The sequence below is a fragment of the Panthera pardus genome, unplaced genomic scaffold (genome assembly GCF_024362965.1).
Source record: "Panthera pardus isolate Hobbes unplaced genomic scaffold, ASM2436296v1 HiC_scaffold_10, whole genome shotgun sequence".
In the NCBI taxonomy this organism is placed as follows: domain Eukaryota; kingdom Metazoa; phylum Chordata; class Mammalia; order Carnivora; family Felidae; genus Panthera; species Panthera pardus.
In genome coordinates, this window is record NW_026526655.1 from 73354543 (window position 1) to 73368850 (window position 14308).

General features: G+C 35.7%; 1 protein-coding gene across 2 annotated transcripts in view; it reads left to right on the forward strand.

Moving 5' to 3' along the window:
- CCDC148 (coiled-coil domain containing 148) overlaps positions 1–14308 on the forward strand; it is a 247003-nt gene that overhangs the window by 56528 nt on the left and 176167 nt on the right. The window contains exons 2-3 of one of the 2 annotated variants that reach the window (XM_019456947.2): positions 10559–10621; positions 11807–11928. In XM_019456947.2, the coding sequence (XP_019312492.2) occupies positions 10561–10621; positions 11807–11928 (183 nt within the window). In that variant the 5' untranslated portion in view covers positions 10559–10560. The remainder of the gene's footprint in view (positions 1–10558; positions 10622–11806; positions 11929–14308) is intronic. The other variant, XM_019456966.2, reaches the window with a different exon arrangement.

Here is a 14308-nt window from a genome sequence, read left to right on the forward strand (position 1 = left end):
AATTACCTGCCCTCCACTGTAATAAAACTTCTAACCACTTCAGTGCAGCTGATCCAAACTGTGAGTTTGACTTTGTAGGGTGGAGGATGCTTTCGTTTTTGACCAAACTCGAGGGAACTAGAAATAGGAAATAGGAAATAGAAAATAGGAATGAACACAATATTTTTCTCTTTCTTTGTTCCTTTTAATGTTCTTTTTCTTCACACTTTCTTCCCCCACTTTAAACTTTATCTTAATTCCTTTAATCTTTTCCTTTCATTTCTTCATGTCTTTGACTAGAGATCTTTCCTTTACACAAAAATGAATTAATATTTCCCACCCATTATAATTATTTCATCCACTCAAAATGTATTAGTGCTACTGTGTTCTAAGCACTGTCATTAAACATAGTTTTGTAGTGTTTGTTGTTAAAGAATGGTTGATGGCCATTTTTTTATTAAAAATTAAAAAAAAAATCTCGTAACATTTAAAAAGAAAATTCCTCTTCACATGGTTGATCTTTTGTGGAAAAACTATTTATCCTGGAGTATTGAAAACCCACAGATACATTCTTCTGTGTTATTTTTTGATAATGAAATTAAGGTTGCGATTTTTGTTTTCTTTCCCCTTCCAGAATCACCTACACACTTTACCTACTCTCTTTCAGCTATGTTGAACTGTAAATGAAACTCTATTGGAGTTGGAAAATTTTCTAGCTGTGATTTTCTCATGCTATTATTGAAAAGCAACAACAGTATTATTTTCTAGTATTTTATCCTGTGCCTGTATTGATGGGTACTTTTCTAGAAGAATTTTTATACTCCTTTATATGAAAAGGCATCAAAACTTCTTGGGTGCTTCATATTTTCCCTTTCTGTATCAGTCAGGAATTTTGTTTGGCCAAAAGTTATAAAACCTGCTTTGCAGAAGCTTGGGATTTATTTTTCTCATAACAACAAGCCCAGACAGAAGTAGTCCACAGCTGTTGCAGCACATTCTTGCTATCATCAGTGTCCCAAGCTCCCTTTGGCTTTCTTCTCTGGGATAGTTAGTATACATTTTTCATCCTAATCCTCACTACATAGTCACAGATGGCTTCTCCATGTCCAGTTTCACATCCACATCTCCAGGCTAAGAGAAAGGAGGGAAGGACAGGGAAGAAGGGGTGGTGCTCATATGAAAAGACGAATCTTATCCCCCAATTCCCAGCAGACCTCTGTCTGCTTAAATCCCATTGGCTAGAACTGTGTCACATGGTCACTTAGCGTCTCAGGGATATCAAGGAAGGCCAATCTTTTAATCCTGAACAAAAGTGGGTTCTGCTAGGAAAGAAAAAAAGGGAGAATGGATATTAGCACCAAGCTATGTCTGCCACAATTTTAAAATTAAGATGACACAATTTCCTCAGCAGTAATAGTAGAAAGCACATCAAAAATCCATTTAATTGTTGAACTCTATAACCTTGCTTATGGCCTTGATGTTAATAGTCTTTTAATGAACAAACTTGTAATCAAAAGAATGAGCAGTGCATTTGTGGCTATTAATTAAAATGTAAAAATACTGTATTTTGAATCATTTTGTTAGAGAAAATGTCAGAAGAAATTTCTTGTACAAGGCACAACAAATTTGTATGGAAATTATTTGCTTATATTCAAAATTAAAGATAAAGTTAACTGGATGTTTCAGGCTGGGCTTCACAGGGTTGTTACAACATGGGAGTGTCAAGGTCCTTTGGCAGTAGTCCAAGTGTTAGCAGGTGCAGAAATGGGTGGGGTTGGGTCATTAGGCTCTGGAGCTCTCACTAGCAGAACCCACTGGATAATCATTTATAAACTCAAATGTAATTGTATTAACTCTACAATAGATAATATAATTATTTAGAAATAAGATCTTTGGGAGTTATGTTTATTGCTCTTAATTACATATATATATATATATATATATATATATATATATATATATATATATATGCATTCTCTTTGTAAAAAAGCAAAGATTTCACTACAGATAATCAGAGTCCCCTTTGAAACCAACCTCCAGCTGCATTCTAGTTTGGACTATTTGTATATTCTTTAGACTTTTTTCCTTTGTAGAATGCATGTGTGTGGGGTGTGTTTGTGCAATACAGTGTATGTGTCTTTGCAGGTTTATGTAATGGTATCATATGGTAAATATCATGGTAAAATTTGCTTTTTTTCATTGAACAGTATATTGTTGGAGATAAGACCAGATAATTTGTGTGTACTTTGCAAAGCATGGCCTTCTTACCCAAACTCTTGGAGAGGTAAGATGACACAAATGTGTTATGTGCTGTGATTGGCAGCTGAATAGCTGATCAAGGGACACCTTCAACTATAAGTTAACATGAACTTACAATCAGTGCTGAAACTCACCAAGATAAAGTAGGACTTCTTGACATATACCTCAGTGCACTGACCATTTTGGTTTGGAGTTTTGTTTTTGATAATAACTTTCATCTCATACAAGTGAGCCTAGATTTTAAAAATTGGAAAAGAGGATGTAAAAACTATGTGCTTGCCTCTAATAGCACCATGCCTTAGGAGCAGGCTCATGATCTGTAATGCAATCACTTGATGCTTTTTCAGCAAATACCTGTTGAGTGTCTAGTATATGACCTACACTATTTTAGGCCCTCTGGAAAAATAGAGATGATCAGCTAAAGGCCTTGCTTTTATAGAGCATACATCCTAGTTGTAGAAGTGAACAATAAGCAAATAAATAAATGAATACATAGTATAATGCCACATAGTTAAGTGCTATGAAGGGAAATAATTAGATTGTGGATATAAAGAGTGATTGAGGGTGAAAGGGGCTACTTCAGAGAAGATGCCTCGGGCAGGTCTCTCTGCAGAGCCTGAGTAACTCTATATCCCTTAGTCTAGTCTTTAATAGATATTCAATAAACATTGAATAAATGAATAACTGCATCAGCTGGGATATACAAAAGTACAATAGTAGCACAAGAGAAGAGATAAATAATCTCTACCTGTATTGAGAAGCTCCAGTTAGATGCTTAAAATGAGACTGAAACGTATGTAGGCATTGGCCAGAGAGGCAGGGGTGGAGAAAGGCATTCCAAGCATAAGTAACAGCATGCGCAAAGGTAAGGAGATGTGAAAGAGCACCGTCAATTTCCTATTGCTAAATAACAAATCACTACTAATTTAGTGGCTTAAACAACACATATTTATTATGTTATAATTCTGGAGGTCATAGGTGCATAATAGGTCTCACTGGGTTAAAATCAAGGTTTCAGTAGGGCTGCATGCCTTCTGGAGGCTCTACAGAAGAATCCATTTCCTTGCCTTTTCCAGCTTCTAAGAGTTGCCTGCATTCCTTGAGTCTGGCCCCACTCCCCCATCTTCAAAGCTAGAAGAGTAGCATCTTCAAAACCATCTTCTCTCTGACCTCTGCTTTTCACCTCACATCTCCTCCTCCGACTATGACACTCCTGCCTTCCTCTTTGCAGGACACTTGTGATTACATTGGGCCCACCTGGGTAATCTCTATAGCTAAAGTTAACTGATTAGCTGCAACCTTATTTCTCCTTAGCCACATATCATATCATATTAAAAGGTGCTGAGGATTAGGATGAGGACATTTTGGGGGAGGTCATTGTTCTGTCTACCACAGCATTGTGTATTCAGGGATCTTCAAATAATTTGAGAATGCTGAAGTGTAGTGTGCATATAGGGTAATGGGTAAGGAAGAGGCTAATAGAGAAGAGCTAGATTTAAAAGGTCATTGTCAGCTATACAGAATTTGAACCTTGTCTGGAAAGCCAAAAGAAAACATTTGGTAGATCAGAAATATTGGAGGTTTTGAGGCATCACACATTCAGGCACTTGTGTGATGGTAGCTAGGGCCAGGAGAATGGATAAAATGCTACCACAAAAATTGACACGAGATTTGGAGGTGGTGAATTATATGATACTCCTCTATTGACAGAAACGTTAAGGGTAAAAGGTATGGGGGGAAGCAGATAAGCTTCTAACTTCAAGTCCAGATATATAGGATGAGGAACTGGATTCCCAAATTGTATCAGAAGAAGGTTGACAAAGTCTCCAGTTTAAGCATGTCCAAAGTGGCAAGTCAAGAAGGGCAAGTGGTGAATCTTTTCACAACAGAGGATCACTTTTAATACTCTTCTTTGATGGGTTGCACCCTTATGGAAAAAACTGGGGACAAAATAGTGTTTCTTCACAAATAATGTAGGGATACCTGGGTGGCTCAGTCGGTTGGACGTCTGACTCTTGATTTCAGCTCAGGTCATGATCCCAGGGTCTTAGGATCAAGCCCCACATTGGGCTCTGTGTTTAGCATGAAGCCTGTTTAGATTTTCTCTCTCTCCCTCTCTCTGCTCCTCTCCCCTGCTCATGCATGTGCACTCTCTCTCTCTCTAAAATAAACAAACAAATAAATAAATGTGAATAAATAAATAATTACCTAATTTCCCCAAAGCTTGAAACTGTTGTTATGGCTTCAGGTCAGAATTTCTGAGGCTATAAATGTGAGCTTTGTGAATTTATCTATTCCCTTATTTCCTCAATGTCTGGAAATTTTCCTCATCCCCCACCCTTTGTTTTTACTATGTACTGTTTTAAACTAGGTACATATGCAATTTCTCCTGTGCTTTTGAAATGATTAAAACAGCTTTGAGGATGTAGCAGGAATAAAAGCGTGAGAGGCTCCCCTGAAGTTACTTCCACTCTCTGTGGAACTCTAAAGTCCTTCAGAAACTTCTAGGTTCCTTGCTTCAATTAATTGTGTTCTTTCTACTTTACTCTGCTCCCCAGTCTTTTATTGAAAAGCATATTGGATAAGTAGATTTTTATTTTAATCATTTTCATTACTGAGGTTGATTTAGACTCTCCTCTTTGAGATATTATAGACATAAAAATAGGGATAAACAGAAAGGTTGATTGTATGTAGAATTTGCTTCAAAAGCAAATTTATATGAATTGTGAAAAAGGCAGATATTTTGTAGATTTCCTTTGTCTGATTATGGATTTTTTTTTTGCAGTTTAAGGGTAAAATATTTAAAAAAATTTTTTTTTCTTAACGTTTATTTATTTTTGAGACAGAGAGAGAGCATGGATGGGGGAGAACTATATATGTATCATGATTGCATTTGGTTTTTTTTTAATGTTTATTTATTTTTGAGAAAGTAAGAGACAGCAGGGTGGGAGGGGGAGAGAGAGAGAGAGAGAGAGAGAGAGAGAGAGAGAAAGAGAGAGAAAGAGAGAATCCAAAGCAGGCTCCAGGCTCTTAGCTGTCAGCACGGAGTCTGATGTGGGCCTTTATCTCACGAAGTTCTGATCATGACCTGAGTCCAAATCAAGAGTTGGGCCCTTAACTGACTGAATCATCCAGATGCCCCAGCCAGTACTTTAATAATTGAAAGAAGAGTTTAATATATTTATTCCTCATACAGCATTAAAAAATAACCTTGTGAGTATTTTAATGCTAACATTTTCAAGTTCTATAAAATTCTACAAATGTACTTAACATATCCTATTTTTTAATAGAAAGACTAGTGAGAAATAAGTCAATTCAGTATTAGTATGGAAAATTATACTCATATATACAAGTTCACATCTTAAAGGATTCTTGATGTCATAAAATCCAGTTTCTTTTTTGACTGGTAAAATATAGAAATTGTGGTATCTTTTCCCCTCATATATAGTGAAATAACTATTGCCCCTGCTCAGTATTTTTTAAAATATATATTTCTTCTTCGTGTAAAAAATATTTTCTAAATTCTGCTCAAACAAAAAGAGGAAACCAAAATCAACTATAATCCTGCTATCCCCAAATTGCCACTATTAAATATTTGGTACACAAAATTAGAATTATTTTTCTCTATTTAAATTTTATTTCCTTTAATAAGCCTTTGTGGGTGTTTTTAGGGTATGAGTGCTACACACTTCTTGTACAGTTTCTTCCTAGGGATTTTGTTTTTATTCGTTTAGTTGTAGTTGCTCTTTTGAGTCTGAGCTTTTCCATTATGTTTGAATTGAATATGAGATATTTATTATGTAACTGAACACTTTATTTAAATATTTTTATTAACCTTCATGGATTCGCTCTTGGTTCCATTAGTTTTTCCAGGACAATATTTTTATTTGATGCTAACTACAATATAAAATGTTTCATAATGGAAGTAATATGCACCATTCTGCTTAGAATTTAAAAGGGAATTCTGCATGCTAGAAAAATATTGCTTAAACTTAGGCCAAAGTATTTGAATTAACGTTTGAAATGTCATGAGATCTTTCATATGAAAAAGGTTATAATTTGATGCTACATCCAAGATATTTTTCCACGTTGGTGTTGTCCTCACACTGTTTGGCCTGGCAGAAGCCCTATCAATTTTGAAAACTTACCCTCACAGGATGATTGGCTAATCTACATATCTATACAGTTAGACAGTTTAGAGTTCACAAATTATCCATGCATTGTACAATTTTAAGCCTAAGTACAACTGACATTTTCTTCCTTAGTGTATTAAAAGAGATTTTCTCAGCAAAGAGAGGAATACAAATTTTCACACTGTAAAAAGATTACCTTGTTATATAAATGATCTCTTTGCTATTTTTTTCTCATCTCTAGAGAAGCTTACCTACCCCATAGAGACTAGTTGAGGTCATGGTTTTTTTTTTTTTTTTTTTGAGTTTAGATTCTCTATCAAGTCTGTAAAAATTAACTTTATATTAAAATCTTGATTCAATCCTGTAGCTACCGCAAAGCTATCATTACATTACATATCAAAACGTTCTTCCTACACTCTAAGAATCTTCTCATAGAAACATATTACTGGAAAATATTTTCAGTAATTGAATAGCTGTAAAATGTTTAACATTTTGATAATACTCATAAGCAATTTCTAAAATGTCACGTAATGTGAACATGAAATAATTTCTAAAACTGTGAAAGCTTTAAAATTATGTAACATGGAAAATTCTGTTCGAGTGGCCATTACTCAGCCAAAAGCATCTCAATGGCCAGCTGAAGTAGCCACTTTGAATTTCACTAGTAAGCATAAAGTTGAAATGGCCTAGATGACATATGCTTGTTTGGGAATCAGAGGCTGCTTGTTTTAGTACAGCTTCATAATCCCTTATCTGAAGTCTGTGGTGCCAGATGTAGTGTCAATTTTTCAGATTTTTAGAGCTGTGATATAGAGCATCTGCCCTATATTCCTTAAGACCGATGGTATCTGGGTAGCACCCCATACAGAAACATATTGACACTTTTGCACAAATGCATGAATGTCCACATTAAATAGAATAAACTTCAGTCTGGGTCAAATTTGCCGCCAAATGATTTCAGCTCAGATTGGATTTGGCCACAATAGTGATTATGAAATAAACCTTCAATTTCAGAGATTTTTGTGTTATGAGTATGATTTAGGACTTGAAGTTCTCTGTGATTTTGGTCATTTTTCTGGGCTGCCAACCATCTCATGCTAAAATGAGAAGTTGGACGAGCTAAATTTTATGCAAACCTTTCAGATTCTGAATCTGAATGTTTATTTAATCCACTGATATAAAAAACACTATAACTAAATCAGTTTTATATTATCTCACTTTAATAATTATTTAGTTCAGAGGTCCTCAACATCCCTGAAAGGTAAGTAGTAAGTAACTATGATTTATATATAAATATTAAAGAATGTAGGTCAAGAAGTGTTTTGGATTCATCTTCTGTACAGTTGCAACCAAACTAGATTTCAAGTTCATGAAGGCAGAGTAGTATTTTTTTTTTTTTTTTGCAATTTTGATTTCCAGAATGTATTCTTTAAAAAAATTTTTTTTTAAATGTTTATTTACTTTTGAGACAGAGAGAGACAGCATGAGTGGGGGAGGGGCAGAGAGAGAGAGGGAGACACAGAATCCGAAGCAGGCTCCAGGCTTTGAGCTGTTAGCACAGAGCACAATGCGGGGCTCAAACCCACAAACTGTGAGATCATGACCTGAGCCGAAGTCGGACGCTTAGCCGACCAAGCCACCCAGGTGCCCCCAGAATATATTATAAGTTTCTTATGGTCATAATTAATATTTGAACCATGTAGAAATGGTGAGAAATGTTTGGACTTCATGACTTTTCTCTGAACATCAGGAGGAACAAATTAATCAATGTTAGATCAAAGTAACCTAAAGGGAGTCTGCAAAACCCCACTTTGATTCACAGCCTCGATCCTGCAATCTAAATCCCAAGACAAATGAGTCGTAAATCTGAGGGGGCTGGGCTCCCCACTGAGGAAAACCTAAAGTGAATCAATTAAAGAATTGGCGAGGTCTCTCCAAGATGGGGATAGTCAGCTCAGACGGGTGGGAGATTGAGATGAAAACCAGAGGTGAGATGTGGTAGGCAGAGCTCACAGACAGGTTGCTAAGTGCAGCATCCATTTGTTTTGGACACTCACTTTATTTGTGCAGTACCTTTGTTAAGAAAAAAGGAAAAAAAAGATGTACTTGATTATCTTTGGGCATGGAATGCTTTTTAGTTTTTCATGTTTTCTGCAGTCCCTATGATTTTCACTCTCTCATTGACCCGATGGCCTCTGAGGGCATGTAAATGTGCCATTTCTTCCTGTAGGCTATGCTATTAAGGCAGACTTATAAAAAATGAAAGTTTTTTGTTGGAAGAAAGAGGGTATAGTATGAACTAAGGAATTATTATCGCAGCCCTTCTGGGGGGCTAGAAGACATTGAGCTACTGCCAGCTACCTTTCATTGTTTTTCTCAAATGATATTTATTGAGCATTTACTACCTGTGCTAGATACCAGGAATACAATCAGAAGTAAGACACACACAGGCCACAAGTTTGTGGAGGAGGACAGATATTGAATCAGGAAACATGCAGATGTGAAGACTGATACAAATTATTATGGAAAGGAAGGAATGGGATGAGAGAGAAACAAGGCATCCTCCCTTAGTTAGACGGAGAAGTCTGGTTAAGTCTCTCTGAGGAAGAACAACATGTTGGTGTAGCTGAAGGCTGAGTAGGAACCAACCAGGTAAAAAGAGGAAAAAAAATGTCTGTAAGGTAGAGAGGACAGCAAGTGGGAAGACCTTGAGGCAAAATAAACGTGGTATGTTTGAGAAATAGAAAGACCAGTGTGGTTGGAATGTGTGGATGAGGTGAGAATGGGGAGATGACCAAGGACAAGGTCTTGGAGGGCCTTATAAGCCTCTTGAAGAAGTTTGGGCACTATTTTAAAGAGTAAATGGGAAGCCATTGAAGGGACTCAGCAGGGTCAGACTAGAGTTTTTAAAGGGGTTGCTCAGGCTGCTGTTTGAAGAATGGACTATAAGGGTACAAAGTGGAACTGCTGCTGCCATCAGGCGGGTGGTGATGGTGGCTTGAGGCAGTACAGGTTGATAGATTGGATGTGCAATATCTTCCCCCCAAAAAGAAGAATCCTAACATAAGTTGTAGGTGTCAGTAGAAAGCAGACTATAGAGAGGATTGTCAATGTTACTGAGGGCTTGAAACAAGGATTCCTTGTAGAAGTTATTATACACTGGAGTTCATCCCTATATTCCAAAAGCTAGTGGGCAATCACCATGATTCTTGGGAACTTGGCAGTTTCCAAAGTCGTGTATGTGTACTACTTTCTCTTCCATTTAGCAAGGTTAGTTTTGCAAAAGCTACTAGATGTGAGTAGTTCAACCTAGTGGATATGGAACAAAATTTGTGAAAAATGGATACTGTTACTTAAGAACCACTTTACTAGTCTGTAGCCCCAGAGGTGCCCTAAAAAAGATGTCAGTTCAGTTCAGTGCTATTGCAGGTTGGGTTCTCAGGAAGGAGACACTGAGGCAGAGCTTAGGGTGCTGTGTATTCATTAGGCATCCAAACCTGTGAAAGGAAGAAGCAGCAGCAGGATTGGGCAGATGAAAAAGTCAGTTTCAATGTAGGTCCGATAAAGTCTGGGTCAACCCTGCCAGAAGATCTGGATCAAATATTGCCCATCAGGGTGACCCACACTGGGCCCAAACTGGTGGGGCTTTATAGTTCTGCCTTGCTCAGTCATTGGGTATAGGCTGCCCCAGCAATGGTATACCTTTGGACGAGGTAGCTCTCTGAAACTGAGTCTAACCCTGAAGGAAGTGACAGCTGGGAATCAAGTGCTTTCTAGAAATAGACGGCACATCCTAGTGTCTGCTACAAATGCTGATTTGTTTAATGTTACTAGTGAGTCATTTGGCTAACTGCTTTATTCTTTAATTTATGTAGCTTCTTTTTCCTAGGAACTCAGGATAAAGCTTACACAATTTTTAAATCACAAAATATCAGTCACTAAGGCAATCCAAGAGAAAGGGATTAAAATGTTGGAGGTTCAAAGGAGAGATCAAGAACAGGAAAAGCATAGAGGGAAAAAACTAATGGAAGGAAGCTTCTCGAGGGTGGAGAAGTAAATTTTAGTTAAATACAAAGAGTTCTGGCACCCAGTCCTGGGCCTTGTTTTAAAAAACAGTATGATTAACCCATCTTTAAAAACATTTGGAAAATAACACTGAAATTTAGCTGTCTTTTTTTATTTGACAGATATGGAGGACATGAATAAAAGAGACCAGCTATTCATGATGATTCAGAAAAATGATAGCCCAGGTATTATTTTCTACTTCCGTATCTGTTTTATGATTTATGGTGGATGATGCATGATGTAAAGTTGGAATGTTGATTTTCAAAATTTTAATGGAAAGCTCATTATTTGGTCATATTAAAGGTTTCTCCAGTTCCTTGCAATGCATGCTTTAATCTTTTCCAATAGTGATGAGGATAACCATACTTTCTTTTACTGTGCTTGTCCTTAAATCACTTGAAGCCTACTTAAAGTCATGAGATTCATGATATAATTAATTAATCTCAATTACTTTACATTACACAGTTTACTTATTCATATAATTGAGGCAAAAGTGCATTTTTTTTTTGTTTGGATTACTCAGATTATTATGCTTTATGCTACTTGGCCTATGAATACCTCCTACCTATGTTTTACTTTATCAAAACAGTTAATATCATACTAAACTAGGACACTTTATGTATTTGGATGGAGATTGGCTGCTTGGTCATTTTATATCATTTTATTCCTATTTGGCCCATTAAAATTTTAGGTTTTGTTTTCAATTTTTTTCAAATTTAATTGAAATTATTTCAATTTTTCTGTTAGAAATGCAGCTATGACTTAAAAAATCTACTTAATTTCATTCATAAGATGAAACTTAAATATTCACCATTGATGCCTAAAATTTTTTCATTTCTTTTTAATGTTTATTTTTGAGAGAGACGGAGACAGAGTGTGAGTGGGTTAGGGGCAGAGAGAAAGGGAGACACAGAATCCAAAGCAGGCTCCAGGATCTGAGCTGTCAGCATAGACCCTGACGCGGGGCTTGAACTCATGAACCGTGAGATCATGACCTGAGCCAAAATCAGACAGATGCTTAACCTACTGAGCCACCCAGGTGCCCTGACGCCTAAAACTTTTTAAATAAAAAGAATGGTCATACTTTGTATCTTGGCATTATAATTTTCTAAAATTCTCAATATATTTACTTAAATGGGAATATTCCCTTTATGTTCTTTTAAAAGTAATTTTATGCAAGAAATATACTGGTGATATTTTTAAATTTTCTAGAGATAGAGGTTCAAGTATAATATGAGTGTTGTAATATTTATTCTTGTTTTTGCTTAAAAATAATTAAAAATAAGACCAAAATGTTACCATAACTATATTTAGACTTCCAATAATATGATACTATTTCTTTGTCATTTTCTTTTTTTGATGAAAAACAGACAATCTGATGTTCCATTTGAAAAATGGAATGAGAAGTACCAAGTATAAACCAGTAGACTATCAACAATTGCATGCATTGACTGAAGCAAAAAAATTAGCTTCTGCCTCTACAGAGCTAAAGGTTAGTTAGAAGTTATGCATATGTGTATGTGTGTTTTCTAGTTTTGGAAAATTGAATTTCCAGGAAGTAAAGTCATATTTATAAAGTAAATGTGAAAATAAATAACATTCTGAATAGTTTTTAGAATCTTCCAACTATTACTAGTAGTGAATAGCAACTATCATTTATTGAATGCTCTTGGACAATGTGGTATATAGCTTACATGCATTCCTCATGTAATGTTCATAACAACCCTGAGATATGAATTCAACTTTACTTTTATTTGTTTATTTATAAAAAGTTTATTTATTTATTTTTTAAAAGTTTATTTTGAGAGAGAGAGAGAGAGCATGCATGTGCACATGGGAGAGGGGCAGAGACAGAGAGGGAGAGAGAGAATCCCAAGTGGACTCCCAGCTATGAGCCCAATGCAGAGCTCGATCTAACAGACCATGAGATCATGACCTGAGCCGAAATCAAGAGTTGGTTGCTTAACCCACTCAGCTATCCAGCTGCCCCTCTACTTTTAGCTTTCAACAATTTCTAACTTGCTCTGAACAATAAAAATTGCAAATAAGGGACAGCCATGGATTATCATTTAAGGCTCTTTCTGCAACATCATACAAATATGCCCTCAGGTGCCTCTCTTTCCTACAATTTCCTTTTATGCCCTGATCTCAGGAAAGGTGAACCTGGACTAGATTTGAAAGGGGTTTAGGTGCAAGTGATTGTGCACTGTATTTTAGGACCATGTATGGTTTAGGATTACTCATGCAGTATATTTCCCTCTTGTGCAAATAATAAAGTACATTATAAACAACATTTTCATTGCTTGGTTGCATTTTTAATTATTTTTTAAAAATCTGATTTGGCAAAGTAACATATTAAGTAATTTACAAGTTTTTATTTTCATTTAATATTTTTGTGTTTTATTAGTTTTCGATGGCTTTTTATGGTTAATACCTTTTTCTTTTTCTTTTTTTTCAGTTTTTATTTAAATTTTAGTCAGTTCATGGTTAATACCTTTTTTTAAGATGTTTTAAAAATATTTTTATTATTTATTTTTGAGAGAGAGAGACAGAGACAGAGACAGAGCATGGGCGGGGGAGGGGCAGAGAGAGAGGGAGACTCAGAATCTAAAATAGGTTCCAGACTCTGAGCTGTCAGATTAGAGCCCGACATGGGGTCAAACCCACGAACCATGAGATCATGACTTGAGCTGAAGTTGGACGCTCAACGGACTGAACCACCCAGGTGCCCAATATCTTTTGGGCAAATGTTATGATTCCAAAACACATTTCATACCTATTCTAAAGAAATTACCATATATCCATGAGCTATATCCCCTCAAGTAAGGGAACCTCTCAAATACGACATTATTTGTTCAGTTCAGATATAACTTTAAAATAATTTGATATTATTGACATTATCAGGACAGTGAAAGAAATTTTATGGCAAAATCACTTATATAACTATCATCCTAATAGAACTATTTCATATTTCTGACTTATATTCTGATCCATTGTATTTATATCACATATACACTACATACATGTATAGAGACATAAACATATACATACACTTTTTATTTTCTCCCATGATAAACATAAACATGAAATCCTGTATACTTTCCCCCTAACACTTTGCCACATAATCTTTATAATATTTAATTACTCCAGTAAATAAATATTTATTATGTGGCTCAACGATACAATAATGAGCAAAATACATCCCTACCCTCATGGAATGTACTGTGTGCAGGAGAGGAGGAGGAGGAAAGTCAGTGTTTATCAAATAATAAAAACATGCTGTCTGGTGTGTACTAATAGGACTTGATCCTAGTTGAGTGGGAAGGCTTTTTTTGAGGCAATGACATTGGAAATGGGATTTCAAGGTCAATAAAAATGAAGTAAAAACAAGAGTGATGAGTACTTCAAATAGAAAAAGATGCATGCCTTATCCTGATTTTTGGATATTGGGATTGTATCCAGTTTTATGATATTGGAAATCATGCTTTGGTAATTACATATCTTCATGCAGAGACACCTTTCACATTTTAGAATCCTCTACCCCCATAGGATAAATTCCCATGATTGGCATGTTTGGGCTAAAAACTATGAATTTTATTTTTAAAAAAGTTCTTTCCCAAGGTATTGTTCTAATAAAGATACCATCACAGACACTTCTCTACACTCTTATCAGTACTGGAATATGTACATATATATTCATATAGATACACATACATTTTAAATATTATCTATGTATCTATTTGTCCACCAATCCATGCTTCTATGCATCCATCCATCATTTACCAATTTTTTTTCTGGCTGAATGTGGAATGGTTGAATGTCAAAATCAGTGTTTGTTCAAAGTGAATTTCTCTTTGATGATAGAATCACTA